This window comes from Cervus elaphus, chromosome 27 (genome assembly GCF_910594005.1).
Source record: "Cervus elaphus chromosome 27, mCerEla1.1, whole genome shotgun sequence".
Taxonomy (NCBI): Eukaryota; Metazoa; Chordata; class Mammalia; order Artiodactyla; family Cervidae; genus Cervus; species Cervus elaphus.
Window position 1 is genome coordinate 64,255,217 of NC_057841.1, and position 23,122 is coordinate 64,278,338.

The 23,122-nt window shown below is 48.3% G+C and overlaps 1 protein-coding gene across 1 annotated transcript; it reads right to left on the bottom strand.

The window, feature by feature from the left end:
* Nucleotides 1-2,672: 2,672 nt before the first annotated feature.
* Nucleotides 2,673-21,359, bottom strand: LOC122684762 (histone-lysine N-methyltransferase PRDM9-like). The gene is made up of 15 exons (XM_043889070.1): nt 21,284-21,359; nt 20,759-20,875; nt 20,346-20,453; nt 16,138-16,187; nt 14,233-14,389; nt 13,304-13,405; nt 12,819-13,090; nt 12,014-12,081; nt 10,750-10,943; nt 7,858-8,312; nt 7,267-7,806; nt 5,285-5,443; nt 4,518-4,709; nt 2,842-3,099; nt 2,673-2,762 (listed from the first exon to the last, which is right to left on the bottom strand). Exons 1-15 carry the CDS (start codon nt 21,357-21,359, stop codon nt 2,673-2,675), a joined length of 2,838 nt encoding a protein of 945 aa, XP_043745005.1.
* Between the last annotated feature and the right edge of the window lie 1,763 nt (nt 21,360-23,122).

A 23,122-nucleotide genomic window follows, 5' to 3' on the forward strand; every position in this document is an offset into this window, starting at 1 on the left:
GCTGTTATCATTGATTAAGGAGGAGTAGGCTTGTGAGTCTAATTAGTAGGCTATGCGTGGTGGTGTTAATTCAGATTAACCTGGTGATCAGTTTAGTGGCATTGTTGCTGACCAAAATCTTGGCCTTCTCTGCCCGCTGAAGCTGAATTAAAGGACATGGAGACTGAGTCCAGAGGAAATATAAATCTGACTCCAATTCTCAGCTGGCAGAGAGGAGAACCCAGCAGGCTCATACCTCAAGACCTGTGCCTGCCCCCCTTGAGGAGTCTAGGGGCTCATAGAAGGAAGGGCTCACAGTCAGGAGGCAGTATGACAAACAAAGGGGATAGGACTTTGATTTCTTCCTCTTGCATTTATTCACAGTCGCATCAGTTCAGTTCAGTTGCTCAGTCATGTCTGACTGATGATGGGAAAAACTGAAGATGGGAGGAGAAGGGGACGACAGAGGATGAGTTGGCTGGATGGCCTCACCGACTCAGTGGACGTGGGTTTGAGTAAACTCCAGGAGTTGGTGATGGACAGGGAGGTCTGGTGTGCTGCAGTCCATGGGGTCGTGAAGAGTCGGACACGACTGAGCGACTGAACTGAACTGAAACCACTCCAGTAGATTCTTCCAAGTGTGTAGCCCAGAGTGTTCTGCCTGAGGGAGTTGAGATCACACATTAAAAACGTGTAACAGCTCACAGGGTGCTCAGGACTGTGGAACTGACAGCCTTTCCTGGGCAGCCACCACCCTGAGCAGCGATGAGAGCCTCGCCCCTCGTGGTCCCAGGGAGAAGGAAGCTGATCGGCCTGCCGGCCAGTCTAAGCCACTGCTGGGAGATCCCTGCCTGCCCTCACCACTGGAGCGGCCCAGGGGACCCACCCTCTCGGGCCCCACCAAGCCCCTGGTCCACACCCATGGGGAGAGTCCTTCCAGGCCGTCGTGACGGGAATCTTTGCTGGAAATCAGCAGAAAGGGCGTGAGGGCAGCCGGGACCTTCCTTCACCGAGGACATGGCATCGCCAGGTACACTGAGGTTACCCAGGTGGCGGGGAGGCCGTTTCAGATGGTGGTACGTGATGAAAAGGACACAGGACATGGGGAGGCAGGGGCTGACGGGCGGCGAGTCCAGAGCTAAGATGATCTCAATGGGGACCCAGGTTCCCCCTCCTACTGTCTAGGAGCTATCAAACTGAAGCCACTTCTCATGGTGAACATTGAGGAAACTCAGGAAAGAAAAGAATACCTGCTTTCCAGCAGCCATCAGACTGCAGCCACTCCCCACTGTGAGCCCTGAGGAAACTCAGGAAGGAGAAGACAGGATGTTGGTCCCAGGTGGTAAGGTGTGTATCAAAGGGGATGATTTCAGTGAGATGGCTGGTGCATCTTCCCACACATAGAAAAGTGCTAAGTTCCTTAACTTTAGATGCTGCCCCCTGGTTTTGAAATCCTAAAAGATTTATACTGTATAAAACAGCTCTCAACACCTGTATTATAATATTATTATGTCTATCCATATGAAGTAGAGACTTTCCAAAGAACAACAAGAGACAAATCTCAACATTCAGCACACTGGCACCAGTGGTGGGCATTCCCCAAAAGATGCAACAAGTGGGGCAATTAGAACACTCATCACCCCTTTTCCCATAAGATTGTGGAATGGACGCTGACACTGGGAATTGTTACAGGGAAGAACAAAATCTGACTCCATGTTGAATGTTTTACTCTAACCTTTGCTTCCTGTAGGCCTGTTTGCTACAGGGATGCTGTCCATACATAATGGCCTGCCTCAGGAAACCCCGCCCCTCTGCCTCTGTCCAGGACCTGTCCACCTGTGGATGGCTACCGGAGGGAGAACGTAACACATCTCCTCCCGAGACTGGCCACTCCAGGAGATATTTGCCAGATTAATGGCCTTTTTACTGTATTTCATCACCTCTCAGCTCTGTGTTCTATAAAAGACACTGGCATCCAGACCCTGACAAGATGGTTGCTTCAAGATATTAGTCTGCTATCTTCTCAGTCTGCTGGCTTTCCAAGTAAAGTCATATTCCTTGCCTCAGCACCTCGCCTCTGATTTATTGGCCTGTTGTGAGGCAAGCAGAGCGAGCTTGGACTTGCTAACAATCCCACATGTCTTGCAGTCAAAAAATCAAAACATAAAATGGAAGCAATATTGTAAGAGATTCAATAAAGACTCTGAAAATGGACCATATCAAAAAGATCTGAAACCAAAAACCAAAAGGAACTCAATGGTTGTCAGAAATATTTAAAAAGGTGTTAGTACCCCTCTTGCCCATACCCCCTGAAGCCACACTCAACAGTTAGGCCCTGTCCATTCAGGACACCCTCTCCAGAGCCCAGATGGAGGTGCTCTGCCCCCACTGCCCACCTGGGTCTCGGGAGGTGGCAGGGACACAACCTAGGGGGTCTCTTCTCTGGTCCAGGGGAGCGTCACACCAGCCACCCTGTCTCCCTGCCCATAATAAATAGTGTTGTCAGCACCTGGGTGAGTGATGCTGTGGGCACCTGGACTGCCTCGTCCTTGTGAGATTTCGTGTGAAGACAGCACAGACGGGGAACCAGCCAAGAGGGATCCAGGGAGCAGTGAACCCCTCTTCACAGGGACCCTGTGAGTCCCAAGACTCACTCTGCCCACCCTGTTCTGACTTTTGGGAACTGGCCTTTGTCATTCTCTGGACAGGAGGTGGGAAGGACAACCCGGTCTCTCTTCCACCTCCTGAGACCCAGGTGGGCACCAGGGGAAGCAGCCCTCCACCTGGGGTCCAGAGAGGGTGTCCTGAATGCACAGGGCCTAACCGTTCAGTGAGGCCATCCCTCGTCCACAGTGCACTGACCTGCTGCAGGGTCTCGAGTTCCCTGGCATCCAGCTCCCCCATCGCCAATCCCAGCTTGGTGCCTTGGGGGCCCCTCACTGGCGGGCACCCAGCAGGTGAAAGCTGCATGCCCAGCGAGAAGAAGGAGAAGCCGGTGGGGCAGGGGTCCAGCATGCAGTGTCCAAGGCCCCTCTGCTCCCCCAGGAACACCCAGCCCCGCCTGCTATGGGCTTTCTTCTCTTTAGTGTCTTTGTGGCTGATGTTGCCAAACACCTTCCTCTGGAAGAGAAGGCTCCATGACCGTGGAAGAGGTGGAGGTGAGGAGGTGCTGTAGCCCTAAACCCAGAGAGCTTCAGAACTAACTTCCCTGAGCCCTGAATGTACTGCCTGTTACATCTGTACCAACCGAGGCCAAGATCCAGGCAGATTCTCTGTGGAAACACTTTCCAGGTCCAGCAAGAGAGAACTTGTTAACCCACAGCTGAACCCCGAGAAGTGAGATGTGCTGTAACTGTGGAGACTGCAGGGAAGGCATTTGAGAGGCTTCCTTCCGGGCAGCTACCCTGAGGCCCCTGGAGTTACTGGACCCAGAAGGGGAGCACTCTTGCTTCTCTACTCGCTGCAGGCCAGACGGTGCCCCCAACCTCACAGCCCTGCTCCTCTGCCTCCCTGAGTTCAACAGAAACCCCCCGGTCACGAGGCCAAAGCGCAGTCTTCTTGGTGAGCAGAGCAGAGGCTGGTGGGAAGAGGGGTGGAGCCTGAAAGCTTCTTTGTAGAGGAAAAACACGGACGTGTGTTCCCGTGTGTGGTGGCCGGGTGCTACAGTAATTGATGTTCCCCACACATTTATGGGTGGGTTTTAGTTTCTGTATTTTCTAAATTTCTTTTTTTTTTTTTTTTAAACAGCTGCATATTATGAGAAAATTTTTGCAATCAACCATGAACACTAGCAAAATAAGGTCTTTTTTTTTTTTCTTTTCCTAAAATGTCACAGTTTTCTATGGTGACAGATGAACTGCCTCCTACTTTTAAGTATTCATTTAATTGGCTGCGCTGGGTCTTAGCTGTGGCATGCAGGGCCTTCAGTTGCAGCATGTGGGAAATTGTGCACTGACCAGGGATTGAACGTGGCCCCCTCTGTTTGGCGCTCAGAGTCCCAGCCTCTGGATCAGCAGAGAATGCTGCGATCTCCTACTTAAAGCAAGGTTATTTATTTATTTCTGGCTGTGCTGGGTCTTCGCTGCTGTGCGGGCTTGTCTCTGGCTGTCGGGCGTGGGGGCTGCTCTCTCGTTTCTGCGCTGAACTTCTCCCTGTGGCGGCTGCTCTGTTTGGGAAGAGGGGCTCTAGGCTCTTGGGCTGCAGTAGTTGTGAACGGACTTAGTTGCTCCACGGCACGTGGGGTCTTCCCAGATCAGGGATTGAACCGGTGTCTCCTGCATTGGCAGGTGGATTCTTAACCACAGCACCACCAAGGGAGTCATTCCCCTCCCTGCTTCCTGCCAACATCGCCCTTTAAAAAAAGACTATAAATAATCTGTTTAGTAAGTTTTCAGGAGTCTGAGCTCTGAGGTCAGCGTCTGTGGAGTCATTCTCCCAAAGGCGTCTTGGCTTCAGATACTGGCTGGGCTCATGAGTCCAGTAAGCAGGGCAGGTCTGGTGGCTGAAGACAGGCTTGGCCTCTGGAGCTCTGCCCTCACCGACTCACCCAGGGTCCCCGAGCCCCGGCAGCCTAGCAGAGCCGCGCGCAGGCGGGGCTGGTACAGCCACGGGGCCGCCTTGGTCAGGGTGGAGCGTGCGGCGGAGGCAGCTGGCTGTCTGTCCCGTGACTGCTGGTGTCCTGTATGACCGTGTAGGGCAGTCACGGTGTCAGGTGCGGCCTGGCCGCTGTCCTGGGGACAGGATGGGACCTCAGAGAGCTCGCATCCCCACTCCCCATCTCCCAGCTCCGCTTCAGATCATGGCTTGTGGCTGCTGGCAGCTCCCTGGGCTGGGAGGCTGTGTAAAGCACCAGCCTCCTTGCTCAAGGTCAGCTGAGACCCCCAGCTCTGGGGTCACACACCATCTGTGCCACCATCCAGGTCATCCCACTTCTGTGAGGGAGGGCCTCTGTGGGGCTGTGGGTGATGGGGGATTTGGGGGTGTTGTGGGCTGGCCCCAGGAGCCAGCTTTTTGAGGGGAGGGAGAAGCTTTGACCTGCTCAGCCTTCCAGGGGATTCCAGGCCCAGCTCTGATGGGAGGTGCAGGTGAGAAGCCCCTGCAGGTTTCTGGATCCCCACCGTTTTTCAGTTGAAGCCCCTCTGCCTACACCACCCCTAACTCTCCCTCCCATGGCCCCGGCCTGAAGCCACAGAAGATGGGGAGTTTACATGGCTTCCCTTCCTGTAGGGAAGCCAAGCCACAGACAAACACGTTCCTTTAAGAAAGCATAGAAACCGGAAAATAATAGTGGGTGGTTATTACTGACGTCGTTCATGTAGAGACGCTTCACAAGCCTGGCACATGGAGGGAACTGAGGGCCGTTGCCCGAGTCCTGGACTTCGCATCCTCTGCCCCCCGCCCCGTGGCCCACTCTCCCCTTGGTGTCTTCTGGTGGCCGGGCGGACTTCAGCCTCCTGAGCCCCTCCTGGAAGGATCAGGCTAGGGCAGAGGTCATTCACAGAGGGGAGGGTGTGGTCGGCCTTAAGAACCCCATTGCCCCCACTCTGTCGGAGCTCAGTTCCGGGTCTGAGCAAGCGTGGCTTCCTGGTGCTGTCCCCACCCTCACTCACCCAGGGTGCGGGGGCTTTGTGTCCACCTTGTCCCCTCGTGCAGCCTGGCCACCCCGGGACCCGTGCTGTGTGTGCATCTGCCCTGCTCACAGCGCACCCCGGGGCCCATCAGACTTCACTCATGACAGGGAAGTGTAAGGATGAACTTTTCCATAGTTAAGAATTTCAAGGTAGCGACAGCGTTGCCCAGAGCGCACCGGCACAGGTACGAGGCCCATGCAGAGAGAAGCCGCGGTGTGGTCTTCAAGGACCCTCTGTGTGGGGGTGGGATGGGGGCCGGACAGGGATTTCCTGCAAACGCGGCTCCAGGCTCTGTTCTCGGCAGGGGGACGAATGTGGGCACTGCCTGTCTGTGGACGGGCTCTGGGGCTGCCCAGCTCAGCAGGAACGGCAGGGGAGGGAAGGGAGGTCGGCCTCCCTTAGCACCCCTGACCTCACACCCCCTCATCAGGGCAGCCCAGTGCCTAAACGGCCCCTTCCTCGTCTAGCTCTGAAGACCTGGAAGGTGTGGAGGCTGGAGGACATGCAGAAAACAAATTCTGTAAAGCAATTATCCTTTTATTAAAAAACAAAAAAGATTAAAGAAAAAAACACAAAAGACAGCAAATGTGGGGCTTGCGTTCTCAGCCAGCCTCTGCCAGATTCTGCCTGTGCTTACGCATCAGACCAAAATGCTGGTTCTCCCACCCTGTATCACAGATGAGAATAGAGACACAGAGAGGTTGAGCATCTTGCCTCAGCTCACACAGCTGCTGGGGGCAGGGCTGAGAACTGGACCCCTGTGGTCGAATCTGGAGTCCAATTGCTGTGATGACCCCGAGGGAGCGGCAGAGACCAGACGGCCCATGCTGAGTCAGGCGCGCGCGCTCACACACACACGTGCATGTGGCCTTCACCTTTGCGGCTACAGAAGTCAGAGGGAACCAGAGGGCCACCAGGAGAGGCCAAAGGAGAGCCGAGGTCTATAAGGAGGAGAGGCCGCACTTCCCAGGAGGCCAGGGAATTCCTTTCCCTGGTGAGTCTGACTCCACTGTGCATTCCTCTCCCTGGACCCAGGATTGACTGTCCAGTGACCTAACTGATTTGGCTCCAGAATGATGCCTTCCCAGGGGTTCAGCTATGACTGGACCCCACTGCTGTCAGTGATAAGGGGGGAATGAGTACATAGTCTGGGATTCAGATTTGTTTGGAGACAAAATTTATTAGAAGAGGAGACCTAAAAAACCACGAAGGCAATTGGCATGAACATCTCCAGAACACTTAAGAAACCCTCTGCTGTTTATCTACCTCCTCTCCTGTCATGAAGGTGGAAGGTCTATTTAACAAGTAATTCTGTGCTTATCACACTCTTTCTTTAAAATATTTATTATCTATTTATTTATTCGGCTGTGCTGTGTCTTAGTTGCAGATTGTGGGAGCTAGTTCCCCAATCAGGTATTGAACGTGGGTCTCTGCATTGGAGTCTTGGCCACTGGACCACCTGGGAAGTCTCTCCTCATACTCCTGGGGACAGTAACGGGTCACAAGCCTCCTCTGAGGCCCCCTTAGAGCTGAGGCATGGGGTGGCTGCAGTAATCCTCCTGTGGCTAAGGTGTGGGTTGTAGGTCATGACTCACTCACACTCCCTGCAAACATAGGGCTACTCCCCTGTGTGTGTCCTCTGGTGTGTGATGAGGACGGACTTGTGACTGAAACTTCGCCCACACTCCCCACAAACATAGGGCTTCTCCCCTGTGTGTGTCCTCTGGTGGGTGATGAGGACGGACTTCTGACTGAAGCTTCGCCCACACTCCCCGCAAACATAGGGCTTCTCCCCTGTGTGTGTCCTCTGGTGTGAGATGAGATGGGACTTCCGATGGAAGCTTTGCCCACACTCCCCGCAAACATAGGGCTTCTCCCCTGTGTGTGTCCTCTTGTGTGAGATGAGATGGGGCTTCTGACTGAAGCTTCGCCCACACTCCCCGCAAACATAGGGCTTCTCCCCTGTGTGTGTCCTCTGGTGGGTAATGAGGACGGACTTCCGACTGAAGCTTCGCCCACACTCCCCGCAAACATAGGGCTTCTCCCCTGTGTGTGTCCTCTGGTGGGTGATGAGGGCTGACTTCCGACTGAAGCTTCGCCCACACTCCCCACAAACATAGGGCTTCTCCCCTGTGTGTGTCCTCTGGTGTCTGATGAGGACTGACTTCCGACTGAAGCTTCGCCCACACTCCCCGCAAACATAGGGCTTCTCCCCTGTGTGTGTCCTCTCGTGTGTGGTGAGACTTGACCTGTCCTTGGAGCCTTGCCCACACTCTCCGTACGTGACCCTCATATTCCCTGAGACCCCTGCCCCCGTGAGCAATGTGCCTGTGTCCTCTGGATTCATTTTCTGTCTTGTGCTGGGCTCGTCTTTCATTCTCTCATGCACCCCCGAACCCCCCATTTGTCCTCTGCATGAGTAGGAAGAGGCCCTTGAAATCTTCTTCAGCCTTATGCTTTGCAGCAAATGTTGGCGCCTGTCCTTGGCCTCCTGACCCTCAGGTTTGTCGCTCGGGCTGTGTTGATCTGAATATTGCTGATTTTGATTGCCTGGGCAGCGATCCTCTGGTTGGAGGAGGCCTCTTTCGGATGGTCTCAGGAGGGTCTGAGAGGGGTGACTGCGTTGGGTGTGTTGGCTGAGGAATTTCTGACTGGAGAAGGCCAGAGAGCAGGAGGCACATGGGTGGATCTTGGGCTTCGGTTCTGCTGAAAGAGGAAGCTTTTGGTCAGGTAGCTGGTTTGCCGTGGTCAGGCCTGCCTCACTAATTATCTGTGTTGACAGTGCACGATTTGTCTCCCATCGAGTGTGTCTTTATAGTCCACTTTTCCATTCCACTCTTATTCTCTACATCTACAGAAATCCAGGAAGTTGGTGTCAGGGGCCTTTTCTACATATCACCCATATAGGGACCTTCCAGCAGCATCAGAGGCAGTGTCTCTCCTGATAGAGGTGGATCTGTAGGGACTTTCCCTGCGTGTAAGTGTCTGAAGTGTCATGTCACAGTGGCGACAGGTATTTACCCTACTGAGGGATAAGACTTGATGACTTAGGTGGAATCTCCTGAGAGTCTCACTGTGAGGGTAAAGGGTCTATTAAGTTAGGGGCGCCTGGCCTGGAGTTCTCTGCATATGGGAGGCAGCACAGGGGGTGGTTAGAGCAGGTGTGGGTAAATCTGACTTTGTGGCTCCTTGTTCAAAGAGCAGCCTTTGTGCCGATCTCTGCAGGAAGTGGGTTTGAGACTGGACGAGACCGAGTGCCCCAGGTCCCACTGACTACAGGTCTCTGGCCCCTGCTGCCCAAACTGGTTCACAAATTGCTCCTCTCTCAGTTTCCCATAGATCATAAAATAAAGGCATATCCTTTCTCAAGCCTCAGCAGTACTCATACCTCATTTATTTCATTCAGGCTTAGTCCATTCAACGTGCACTAGGAAGCCCTATTTAAAAATACATCTCCAGCCAGATTCTTCACACCCTCAGTCCCAAGCATCTTCAGACAGCCCACTCTCCCCTCATGTCTGGCAATGAACTGACCTCTGAGGGGGCTCCCCGCTGATGTCTCATCCCCAAAATGAACCAAAGCATCGTCTTGGCACAGAGAACATGCCGCTTGCAGCAGAAAGCCGCGCGGTTGTTCTGTGTCACCCAGGAGGACCCCTGGGGCCTGCACGTGGACACAGGCCCTGAGGCTTCCGTGTCCCGTCCAGCCTCCTTCCTCTCCCTCTGTGTTTCTTCCCGCGACCCCTGGCATGGCCTCTCTTCCCGGCCCTGGGGCTGCAGCACTGGCTGCTTCCCTGCCTGGAATCCTTCCCCGCAGGTGTTATCACTGCAGAGACCCTGCCCCACCGTCCTGCACCACACCCCACCCTCTGCTCACGCTGACCCGAGGCACGTTCCCTGCGCTGGTTTTCCTCAGAGCACCAGCCCCTGTCTGGTACGAAGCCCGTGCTGCCCCAGGTTCTGTCTGTTTCGGTGCGTGGAGCCCCGTCTGGCACAGAGTGTGAACTCACATGACAACAAACTGGAACAGTAACTGAATGCACATCACTGCACATGTGTGCACCCCAATGTTCATCACAGCACTGTTTATAATAGCCAGGACATGGAAGCAACCTAGATGCCCATCAGCAGACGAATGGATATGGAAGCTGTGGTACATATACACCATGGAATATTACTCAGCCATTAAAAAGAATTCATCTGAATCAGTTCTAATAAGATGGATGAAACTGGAGCCCATTATACAGAGTGAAGTAAGCCAGAAAGATAAATATCATTACAGCATAGTAACACATATATATGGAATTTAGAGAGATGGTAATGATAACCCTATATGCAAAGCCGAAAAAGAGACACAGATGTACAGAACAGACTTTTGGACTCTGTGGGAGAAGGCGAGGGTGGGATGTTTCAAGAGAACAGCATCAAAACATGTATATTATCTAGGGTGAAACAGATCACCAGCCCAGGTTGGATGCATGAGACAAGTGCTCGGGCCGGGTTCACTAGGAAGACCCAGAGGGAACGTGTAGAGAGTGAGGTGGGAGGGGGGATCGGGATGAGGAATACATGTAAATCCATGGCTAATTCATGTCAATGTATGACAAAAACCACTACAATATTGTAAACTAATTAGCCTCCAACTAATAAAAGTAAATGAAATAAATAAATAAATAAATAAATGTAAAAAATACTAATGACTAAGGAATTCCATTTACTTTCTTTAAATTGGTAGATGTCATTCATAAATTTCCTAGTGTGACTCTTTAAATATCTTTGCCCTATAAATATTTTAAAATAAAATGTCTTTATTTTAGTGAAAAAAAAAAAAAGAAATGGGAGGGAATAAGGAAGAAAGAGGTAAAGGGCAGAGAGCTGGTAGGTGCTAGAAAACTTGCTTTTTGCTTCTAAGCCTTTCAGCAGAAGGTGATGTTACATATTTTTTTGCATGAAATATTAAAAATTAGAACTAACGTTTTTACTATAAAAATTTTTCCTAACAATCATATGACAAGAATAAAGTTCTGAGGCATTTTAATTGCAACTCAACTGACTTTGGACTGGATTGTCCTCTGCTTCAAAATCGGACCACGGAGGCTCCCAGAATGGGGTGGGGTGCTGGAAGAGGGCTGACACTCACCTCTCCCAGCCGCGAGCTCACTCTTCCCCCAGCTGTTCCGCTTGATGCCAAGGTCCTGACCATACTCGTCCCCGTACCAGACCAGCAGCTCACAGCCCGGCCTGACCACCTGGCAGGTTCGGTAGAAGATCTGCCCGTGATACTGGAAGGCCACCAGGTTCTGCTCCTCGTCGTCCCGGGCACAGTTCACATACCTGGGGGCGAGGCCGGGAAAGGGAAAGAAATCTCAGGTGATGAGTGCCCTCCACTCTCCGACCATGCCCAGCTCTTTGCCTTCCGCCTCCAAGGCCGCCCCTCATGTGGACCTTCTGTTCACACCTTCAACCAGACTATGTGAATTCCCATGCTTTTCTCTCCTTACCTAATTAGCCATTTTCCGGATACCAGTTCAAGACTCATCTCCACCTGGACTGTCCGTGAGGCTGGTGACCTCCAGCTCCTCTAAACTCTGAATTAAGTTCTCTTTCATCCACAGGACTTCGTACTCCTTGGCTAACACGCAGCCCTCAGCACTCACCCCAGCCTGCCTTCTCTCCCGAGGCTTTCTCCCATCTCCCCACGTGTATCCAGGGTCCTATTCACTTGCTCACCCCCTCCCATGGCAACTTGGAGAGTGCTCTGATATAGCTTGAGACATGGAACATAATAATTTGTTCACTGTCTGCCTGCCCTGATGAAAGGAGAGGCCCTCAGAGAATGACCCTGCTCAGGGCCATGCTGCCCCCCCATTCCTTCTGAGGCCTCAGGGCCCACTTCTCACTGCAACCAAGCCTGAGGAGGTTGTTGCCCACATAGAGTCAAGGTCTCCTGTGTTAGGTTATCCTGGTGCTATGCAGTTACTCAAAGATAGAAAAAATAAGGTTACTCTTCCTAAAATCAATTGGCTAATGTCTATTTGCAGTATGCTCTCCAAAAGGACATGGGTTGTGAGATCTGCTTCAGTAACGAAGTGCACTGTCTAAACCGAAACATAAAGTGCGTGGTAAGTGTCAATTAAGTGAGTTAAAGTGTCCCTGGTGAATCTAGACTCCTCAAGTTGCTTTCAAGTCCACCAGTTTTGTTCAGCATATAGACTTGTATCTTGACGGCACACGCCATATTTTTATTTCCTTCTTTCGAGTGTCTTTTGAAATGAAAGAGCATGATATGGAGGGAAAAGAGGAAAGAATATGTGAAAGCTGTTGAGGGAGCCGGGTTGAGAAGGAAAGGGGCATGGGATGGAGGGAGTCTTGATGTCTACACACTGCAGCCTCACTGCACTCACCTCATCCAGTTGGCCCAAGACGTGTCCTTTCCATCCACATACTCGTAGAAGTTCCTCCCTTTGGTGATCTGAGTGTCAGAGAAAGAGTTACAAGCTTTCCTCTTTATTTATTTATTTATTTTTTTACAAGCTTTCCTCTTTCTTTTCTTTTTCTTTTTCTGGTAGGAAGCAATAGAAGAGCTATTTCCCTCTGTAGTCATTGGTGCTTTTCAGCCTGCATGGATTCACCTGCCAGTCGGACCCCACGGTAAGCTCCTTATTCATCATTCCAAGTCTGAGTCTCTTGGTTCATTGAAGGCAAGGGCTCCACAAGGGAGGAGTCACTTCTGTGTGTCTGTACACTGTGTTCCCACCTCTCCTCTAACCTTTAGATAGAGGTCCTGAGTGTCTGTACACTGTGGTCCCACCTCTCCTCTGTCCTTTAGATACAGGTCCTGAGTGTCTGTACACTGTGGTCCCACCTCTCCTCTGACCTTTAGAGGGAAGTCCTGTGAGTGTGTACCAAGGTGTTCCCATCTCTCTTCTGACCTTTAGAGGGAAGTCCTGAGTGTCTGTACACTGTGTTCCCACCTCTCCTCTGACCTTTAGATAGAGGTCCTGTGTGTCTGTACACTGTGGTCCCACCTCTCCTCTGACCTTTAGAGGGAAGTCCTGTGTTCACGCCCAGGGCACACAGTACACAGGGCTGACTGTGTCATTGCCGACCATGTTATCACCATCTGCGTCCTCGCATGTAGACATGAAGTACCCCCCACCACGTACAAGTGATTAGAGGCCAGAGGACAGGGAAACGGGTGCTTCTCACCTGCCAGGCATATCCACTGTTGGCGGCCTCTTCATCATCTGTGATCTGGCCCTCGTAGGGGCCAAAGTGCAGGCCCAGCGGCAGATCGGACGCCTCGTTCCACACTCCAAGCCCAGCGTCAGGGATGCCCGACAGTCTGATGCTTAACCCAGGGGGCAGCGTGAGGGCTGAGCGATTGGCATGCCCCTTTCCCACTGCACAGTCCTTTACAAAGGTTGGGGGCCCATGGGCAGCACAGCTGTCGATGAAGAAGTTCTGACACTCCTCACAATCTGGAGGTGAGAACAGGGATGAGAGGAGGTATCGTGATGTTGCTGGTCGTAATGCCCTTCAGAAAGAACTGGGGCATTCATGGCATTTGGCCTTGATCCTGCACCCCAAGTCATAGAGGAAGGGGATGGCCGGGGGACCAAATGGTGAGGTGAGGTTAGTGGACCAAGGCCCCGTAGCCCCTTCTCCGTGAGTGGGCCACCGGGGTCACTCACAGAAGTAGTCGTCATCCTGGGGCTCGCTGACCTCTTGGTATATGTGGCCCTTTCTTTCTCGTAAACTGTACCTCTTCACTCCAGTCTCTTTTCTTCTGAGTTCTAAGATGGAGAACAGAAGCTAAGCAAGGCCGGTGGGGTCTGGGGAGTTAGTCCCTGTTTTATCAGAAAGTGTGAGATCTCCTACCTGTCCATCTATACACTTTGTTAAAACTTTCTTACATGTATTTTTCAAACTTTTACTTTTGTAATTTTATTTTTTAATGATACATTATTTATTTCTTCTCCACGCTGCATGGCTTGTGGGATCTTAGTTCCTTGACTAGGAATGGAACCCACACCTCCTGCAGTGGAAGTGTGGAGCCTTAACCACTTCACCACCAGGAAGTCCCTTCTCTATACTTTGCTTCTTGTCCCTTTAACTACAGGTTCAGGAGACTGAGGCTCCACTGACCACAGATGCCCAGTTCAGTGATAGCTCCCTGCACTTACTGTTAGCAGGTTTAACTTCCCAACCTTCTTACTTAGGAAATAGTTCACTGACACATCTACTCAGAAAATATATGTTAAGGGCACATGACACGTAAGGCATTGAGCAGAGGTCTGGTCATAAACAGTAACAAAGCTCGGTTCCCATTATCACAGCTGGGTTTATCGAACTACTTGTAGGTGTCAGACTTTTGCATTTAATGTAAGGATTTCAAGCACTATGAGTTATGTATCCTTATCTTCACTTTACACATAGCAATCAGGACACCAGAAAATGTATAAGATTTTCCCAAGGCCCCAGTGCTAACTTCATGTCTCAGATCAGTCCATCTTAAACCCATGCCTACCCAAAGTCCATGCCACACACCTGGGCCATACTTATTAGTTTTTCTACAGGGATTAGAGCAACTAATTAGAGGAACTCCCCAAATTTCTCTTACCGACTTTTTGTCTGGGGTGCTGTCCAGGGGTCCTTGCTTTTCTGTGATGGGGCACTGGTTTCTGAGCCTGCTTGGAGCCACTTGTTTTCAGCAATTTTGCTACTCCAGGCAATTCCTTCAAACTAGATTCCTTACTTAATGGTGCCCTGGCCATTCTCTTCCATGTGAGTAAAAGACAACAGGCATTTCTTTAGTTCTTTAGGACTTTATGAAGTGTTTTCACATGCATGACTTTAGTTAATACTTTGACAATTCTTGGAAGTACCTGATTTGGGGGCGGGGGAGGGGGGCTGAACACTGGAATGTAACAAAAGGACCTAGGTGGATAGTGAATCAAAACTATAATTCATATCTTAAGGTTCTTCCCCTTCAACTTTCTGCATAAAAGTGAGAGCAAGGCAGGGAGAATAGCTGGAGGTCAGGGAAAGAAGAGGGTAAGTGCTCGTAGAGAGATCCGGGGGGGTTGTATTAATTAGTGGCCCTATGATGGACAAGGAAGTATGGAAAATTACAGAGGGGACAAAACACATCTGGAAAATAAGGTGACAAAGCAGTGAGATTAAGAAGAGAAAAGACGATCGGCAGAAACACATTTAGACAATAAAGAAAATGAGATGAAAGTTGCAGGTTGCCATGTCCTAGAGACAATGTTTGGAATTAAAGTAGCTGGTCACATCAGTTCTTCTTGAACAAGGCTGTATGACTAGCTGATTTTCTTCAGTTTCCTGATCCATGAATTGGTATTCTGGCTAATTCTTAATGTTATAGTGGACATGAAATTTAATAACCTTCAACAAATTGTTGTGTGAGCTATTTAATACACTAAGAATGTGAGCGTACATCCCTGGTATCAATGTATTCCCTAAACTCCATCTATATTTGAAGTCTAGCTCACAGATACTATCTTCAGCATTCTTTGACCTTTCTACTCCTAGATGAATGCTTAAATGTGGAGTCACTCATTCACAAAACATTCAGGGGGCCCTCAGGGGCTTTGAGCTGGGCCTGGACTTCTGAGAATGAATGGGTGTGGGCTAGCCTCCCAAAGCTCACAACACAGGGGCAGGCTAAACAAATGATTCCAAACAGGAGAGTTGCCTATTAGAGCTCAGAGGAGGAGCTGTTACTCCTCCTGCAAGAAGGAGCATTTGAAATGATGCCCAGATGGTGAGTTTCTACTCAAAAGTGGGTAATCTATGTGAAGTCCTTCTGTTATTTTCTTATTTGTTGCTTTTCAGTCATAAACCTGAGGCTTCTCAGGGTGGCGAGTTGCTTCCTCTTATTGGAGTGGGAGGCTCTGAGGTAGGGATCCTGTCTCCTTCTTCATCTTGGCCCATCCACTCTACAAACTGCCCAGCATGTCCTTAGCTTCCCTTAGTCAGATGTCTTAGCATATCCCTCCCTAGCACAGCACAAAAGAACTGAGGTTGAAAACATCTCTCAGATGAATGATATAAAGATGTATGAATAAGCTTCATAGAACTATGGAAGTTTTAATCAGTTTGTAAGGGGTTTAGAGAAAGTGCTTTGGTTTAGATTGCACTACCAGTGATACTGTGATCTCAGACATATAATCAAATGTTTTTTACCTCATTTTTTGGATCTATAATGGTGATAGCTATATACCTACTTATAGGTACTGTAGGATTGATTTAAGGTTTAAGTAAGTTTATTCACATAAAATGCTTAAAGTCTGAAATATTATGAAAATAGTGTAACAACAGAACTGCCTACTACTGCTGTTGTCCTTACTAACTGTAAAGGTGGTGATGATATCAGACAGTGTGTTAAAGATCCAGGGCAGGAAGGCAGCCGTCTCCAGGATCTCTGTGTTTTCTCCTATTTTCACCTGTGACTGGATCCATGAGGAGGACATTTTGGCAACAGGATTTGGGAAATACTCACCTTCTGGTGTTTACTGTGCTCCACTCTGAAGGGCATCGAAGAAGGTTTACCTAAAAAATGGTGAGAATCAGTGTTTTGGTTGGTAAATATTTCCAAACTCTGGGTATTCTAACTAAGGAGACATAAATCTAAGCCAGAGAGTGACAAAGACAATGATTAGCAAAGGAGGAATGGAAGATGATTTCTGTATTATCAACTTCTATGCTTCCACTGGGAGCATTACATAATTTTCTTAAAATTAAAAAAAAAAAATGAAACTTCATCTGTGCCTCATCTGATGTTCATAAAGTATCTCATAAATTTAGTAGCCTTTCATGACAAAAGTACTCATCAATGTAGAAATACGAGGAAGTTACTGCAATATAATAAAGGTCATATATTGAAAGTCTACCTCTAACATCCTAGTCATCAGTGAAAAGCTGAAAACTTCTACGATCAAGAAAAAAAGGCAAGGATGCCCATTATCAACATTTCTGTTCACCATAATATTAGAACTCCTAGCCAGGGCTTTAGGTTAGAAATGGAAACAAAAGACTTCCATTTGGAAAGAAAGAAGTAAAATTATGTCTGTTCACAGGGGCATGGTTTTATGTGCAGAAATATCTTTAAATCCACAAACACAAAAATCCTGCACAGAAAGTTGCACGGTACAAAATCAGCATTCAAATATCTTTCCATGCATGAAGAATGACCATTCCAGAAAGGAAAGTAAGAAAACAATCCTATTTATTTTTTATTTTTTTAAAGCTATACTGAACAGCTAAATTAAAAAACAATATATTTATTTTTATTTATTTGTTTGTGCCAGGTCTTTGTTGCGGCATGTGGGATCTAATTCCCTGACTAGGGACTGAACCCATGTTCTCTGCATTGGGAGTGTGGAGTCTTAGCCACTGGACAAATAATCTTATTTATAATAGCATTGAAAAGAATGAAGTAATTAGGAGTAAACTTAAGGAGATGAAAGACTTATATGTTGAAAACTACAAAATATTGCTCAAAGGAATCTGACATAAATAAATAGATAGGTGTCTCATGTTTATGGATTTGGAGGCTTAATATTATTAAGCTGTTCATACTACCCAAAGCAATTTAAAGATTCAATGCAATTCCTATTAAAATCCCAATGGAATTTTTTTCAGATATAGAAAATCCATCCAACAGTTAACACGGAATCTCAGAGCACCCCAAATAGGCAAAGCAATCTTAGAAAGAACAGCAAAGCTGGAAGCCTCTGATTTCCGAATATACTACAAAGGTACAGGAACCAAAAGAGTGTAGATTTGGCAAAAAATGTATCCTTAGTCGCTGAGTCTTCTTGACTTTTTGTGACCTTTTGGACTGTAGCCCACCAGGCTCCTCTGTCCAGGGGATTTCTCAGGCAAGAACACTGGACAGGGTTGCCATTTCCTTCTCCAGGGGATCTTCTTAACCCATGGAGTGAACCCGCATCTCCTGTGTCTCCTGCACTGAAGGCAGATTCTTCACCTGCTGAGCCACTGAGGAAGCTGGCTGGCATAAAGACAGATATGTCAATCAATGGAACAGTATAGACAGCCAGAAATAAACTCTTGGACACATGGTCTAATGATCTTCATCTAGGGTGTCAGGATAATGGGGAAAGTTTAATCCCTGTAATGAATGGTGCTGGGGAAACAAAATATCCATATGCAAAATAGTGAACATCTTACATCTTGAAGAAAAATCAATTCAGAATGGATTGAAGACCTAAATGCAAGACTTGATAAGAATCTTAGAAGACAACAAGGGTGAAGCTTCACGACACTGAATCAGCAATGATTTCTTAGATATGGTGCCAAGTGCACAAGTATTAGTAACAAAGTAAAAATAGACAAATGAGATTAATCTTAAAACCTCTGTGCAGAAAAGGACACTGAACAGAGTTGAAAAGGCCACCTACAGGATGGTAGAAAATATTTGTAAAATATGCATCTGGTAAGGAGTTACTAATCATACACCAGTATGAAGGCTACCTATAAGCCAGGAAGAGAAACTGATTGACCATGATGGAACCTTGATATCAAATTTCCACACTCCAGCATTGTAAGAAAACAAATTTCTGTGGTTTAAGGAATGCAGTCTGCTTTGTTATGGCAGTCTGAGCTGACTAACAGTGAGAGAAGGAATTGAATAGACATTTCTCCAGAGAAAATATACAAATGGCCAACAAACATATGAAAAGATGCTCAATATTACTAATCAAAAGGGAAGTACAAAGTGAAACCTTCTGTGATGGGCAATATGTATAAGAAGACAATAGCAAGCTTGGTAAGGATATGGAGAAACTGGAACCCTTATACACTATTGTTGGCAATGTAAAATGTTGCAAGCTTTCTAGAAAACAGTATGGAGTTTCCACAGAAAATTAGAACTGCTGTATGATCTAGCAATCCCACTCAAAAGTGTATTTCCATAAAGAATTGAAAGCAAGACATTGAATAAATAGTGGGCACATGTACGGTCACTGCCGCATTATTCCCAATGGGCAAGATGTGTAAGCAACCTAAATGTTCATTGGTGGATAAAAGATAAAGATTATATATAAGATATATGTTATAGCTCTTATATCCACATGCACACAACGGAATGTTTTGAAGCCTTAAAAAAGATTTCTGTCATATGCTCCGTCATGGATGGGCCTTGATGATATTATACTAAGTGAAATGAACCAATCAAAAAAGACAAATATTGCCTGATTCCACGTCTATGAGGTATCTAAATTAATCAAATCCATGGAAACAGAAAATAAAATCGTGGTTGCCAAGGGCTGTGAGGAGGAAGGATTGGAGAATTGTTCCTCAGTGGGTTAGGGCTTCAGTCACGCAAGATGTAACATTTCTACAGATTTGTTGTACAGCAGTGTGTATATATCCCCAGTGGCTCAGCGGTAAAAAATCCACCTGCAATGTAGGAGATGCAACAGATGCAGGCCCAGTTCCTGGGTTGGGAAGATCACCTGGAGCAGGAGATGGCAACCCACTCCAGGATTCTGGCCTAGAGAATCCCACGGACAGAGGAGCCTGGTGGGCTACAGTCTATGGGTAGGCAGAGTCAGACATGACTGAGCCATTAGCACTATGGCCACTAACACTAACGTGCACATAGTTAGCAACAGTGTGCCATACACTCAGAAATTGTTAAAAAGGTAAATAAAGACGTGCAGGTGTATGGTGAACCGAGGCGTATGTATTCCCTATGAAGAATCTCTCCTTATGTCAAAGCCTTTGCAGACAACCAAATGTTTGGTTTTCATGTCCCTTTCACTAGTTTTAATAACCTAATGGAACAGAGGGACTTCCCTGGTGCACAGTGGATGAGAATCTGCCTGCCAATGCAGAGGACACAGGTTTGATGGCTGGTCCAGGAAGATTCCACTTTCTGCGGGGCAGCTAAGCCTGTTGTCACAAGCTACAGAGCCTGCACATGCTCTGCAACGAGAAGACACTCACCATAACCAGAGAAAGCCCATGGACAGCAATGAAGACCCAGTGCAGCCAAAACTAAATAAATAATTTTTAAAAATCTGGGAGAACAGAAATCCATAGATGGAGAATCATAGAATTATCTAATTTGTTTTCTGCAGTCTAGGCAGATTAACTCTTCTAAACTGTTTCAGCAGCAGAAGAGGAAGTGAGCTGCTCACTTCCACTTTATAAAAGAAGTGTACTTCATTTTCTTTACCTGATGCCATCTCTGGTCAGTGCAATGTGGGAAATATCATGGAGAATAAATAGTTCTCTCAAACCCTTTCCCAGAATCAAAATAAAGAATTAGTTTAACCTTAGGGTAAGAAGATCATGGGTTTTGTTTTATATACATACATAAATAATCTTGACATAATATGATAATCATTTCCTCATCAAAGAGATTTAATCCAATAACCAATGAGATTAGTATTAAATCTGTTCAGTGAATTTATTTCTAAGGTTTCTTTAATTGCCTTTCACTAAGAATGTTTAGCAAAAATAATTCTTTTTAAAAAGAATGATAAATTTTAACCATAAAACTTTTGAGAATTACACTGGAAAACCTATACATTCATCTTCATTCAGACTTATGTAAATATTCAGCCACAACCACTTCAGAATGCTGAAAATTATGTTTTCTTTGCTAATGGCTGAGATGTAGTGAGACCTAAGCCCAGGCTGGTTTCAGGAAGACACCTCCAAATCCTCCTGGCCTCTCACCTTGCTGCCTTGGTGTCCATTCTTCATCAGAATCCTCAGTGTCATCTACCTGCGGTTTGATGACCTGCCTGCGGTGATGCATGAAATCCGGTCGAGTGGCTTTGAAACCTGGAAAGAAGCAAAATATTTGTCCTAAGAAGGAGAAACAAAGCATAGAAGCAATGGGAAGTGTCACAAAGTCAGGGAATCAGTGGGATGGGCTGGGGGAATCTAGAACAAGGCAAGAGGTGAGCTCTGCACTGCAAGGTCAACCTCCCTTTGGTACAAAACTGTCAACATTTCCTCCAGGTTAGTCTCCACACAAAAGGGAACTGTGAGCAGATGAAGCCACCTAAGAGCCGGCAAGTGAACACTGAGGGTGAAGACCTGTTTCATGTTTCCCAGGCTCACAGGCGCCCAGGACTTCCTGTTACCTATAGCAATCAGCGCTTCGTAGTTTCTTTTCACATTCCTATATCGGATTTTTTCCCATTCTCCCATCTCTTCCCATTCTTCCTTGGAGAAGTATACGGAGATGTCTTTGAAAGCATCTTTGTCCTAAGGAAAATAATAGATTTCATCAGTGATTTACTAATCTAAGTCAGACCTTAGAGCTGAGCTTTCTCCTCCACCTTTTGTGCAGGGAGTAGCCTGAAGCTACTGGATGGTCTTTGTGAGACCCGGGATGAAGGCTTTCCTTCCCGACTGTGTCCTGCCTAACTGAACAAACACTAAGCATTTTCCTAACTCTCCCTGGACACAGGGCAGTTGATGAAGCTAGTGTCCTGTTTTGTCCCACTCCACCGCCCCCATCTCAGACAGGACCAGGCATTCCCATCCTGTGTATGGTCACAGGGAAGTTCAGTCAGTTGCCCAGGCAAGCAGTCTGTGGTGCTTCAGGGACCAGCACCATGTCCTTCCTATAGAGCTGGCTTAGAGCCCAGCTTTGCTGCCTCCACCTCTCACCGTGGGCTTCCACTCTGTTCTCCTGGCATCTCCCTCAGTGCTCTCCTCTGGAGACCTGTTCAGCCTCATGGCCATTGGAGTGCTCAAGGCCAAGGTGCCTGTGGAAGAAGAAGGTGCTGAGATAGCCCAGACCAGTGTCCAGAGCCTGGTGTGTCTTCCTTGGGTGGAGTGTCCAGGGCAGGAAGGTGAGGGGGAAAGTCGGGGTGAGGGTATTGGTGGGATGGATGGATCCTGACTAGATATGACAGATCAGCCTAATGTGAACTAGATTTGGTTTCTTTGATTCCCTACAATTCAGCCCCTCTGAGGGAAGGCACTGGGAGAGATGTGTCTGTGGGTGACGGAGGGATTCTTGAGGAGACCCGGAAACCCCTAACTGCTGGACTGGGGTCAGGCTGAAATCAGGGCTCTGTTCCAGTGCAGCAGAGGGAATGTTTCTCCAAGAAGGGTTTTGAGGATCTCCTCCTGGGGACTCAGAAAAATCTGGGCATAGCTTAGGTTCTACATCTAAGGGACAAGTCGCCCGGCTTGAGGAGATCTGGGTCCCAGTGGCTGAAGTAACTGGGGTCCTCAGACAGACGGGACTGGGGATCTTTTGGCTGATGTAGAATGCGCAGGGTGAGAAAACTTGGGATCTGTTAGGCTGAGGAAATCGGGGGTTTCTTATTAAGGGACTTTAAGTCTCTGACAGGCAGGACAGTTAGGGTCTTGAGGAGGAAGAGTTTTAAGAGCTCGCAGGCGGAGGGATTCAGGGTCTCCGAGGTTGAGGAAATTTGGTCTCTCTGAGGGTGGTATTTTTAGGGTGCCTCAGGCTGAGGGGAACTAGGGTTAATCTAGGTATTTGAGGGTCACAGCACTAGGGGATTCAGTGTTTCTGTGGGTGAAGGGACTTGTAATCCCTGAAGCTGACGAGACACAAGCCCCCTTCAGATTAGGACTCAGGTTACTCAAAGTTGACAGGACTTCGGGCCTCCCACCCTGGAATTTGAAGCTATCAGGCTAAGGGTTTATGAGGGCTGGGCAGGGCGCGTTCCCGTCAGCCTCCCCACTGTCCTGCCGCGCTGCCCACCCTGTCCCCGGGAGAGCTAGAGGTTCAGCGACGTCCAGTCTTTTGGCACTGAGGTGAAGTGAAGGGCCAGCAGCCTGCCTGTACCCTGTCAGGCACAAGTGACCAATTGGCGTTGTGACTGAGGCAGTCTGGCTAATAGGCGCCTGGAGCGTGGGAGCGTGATTTACGCCCCGCCCCACCGCTCGGGGATTGGCTGCTCTGTGGGCGTGTCTGTCAAGCCTCCAGCGCGCATGCGCATCGTGGCTGGTTTCTTAGTTTTCAGGCATGGCCTCTTAGGCCTGGATCCTCAAGTGGGCGGGTTGTCCTCAGGCTGAATGTTTCTTTCCAGTGTCCTCAACTGGTATATCGGCTCCACCAGACTGTAACCGTGCTCCCGGAGTGTATCCTAGGCCCACCTGTGCCCTACCTTATCAAATCCAGTTTTGGCAAGAACTCTTATGTGGTGAGTACTGCATTATTCAAGGGAAACGGTGTAATTAACTGCATTCTGATGAGACACAAGATAAACACCGTGTGGTCAAAGATTTAAACACAACGCGCGGAATAAGGATGTTAGAAAAAACTTGGAGGATTTTTAACCTGAAAGTGGAAGTGGCACTGATGAGCCATCTGTGTATTTAATGTAGGTATGAAAAGCCTTCAGAAATGAGGTATAAGTAAAACCTCAAAGCCTGTAAGTGTTTTCTGTAAGCCGAGGCATCGATCTGGAGGACTGTGGATCCACTGAGCTGAGTTTGCCTGACACCTACTGGCTTCACAAGAT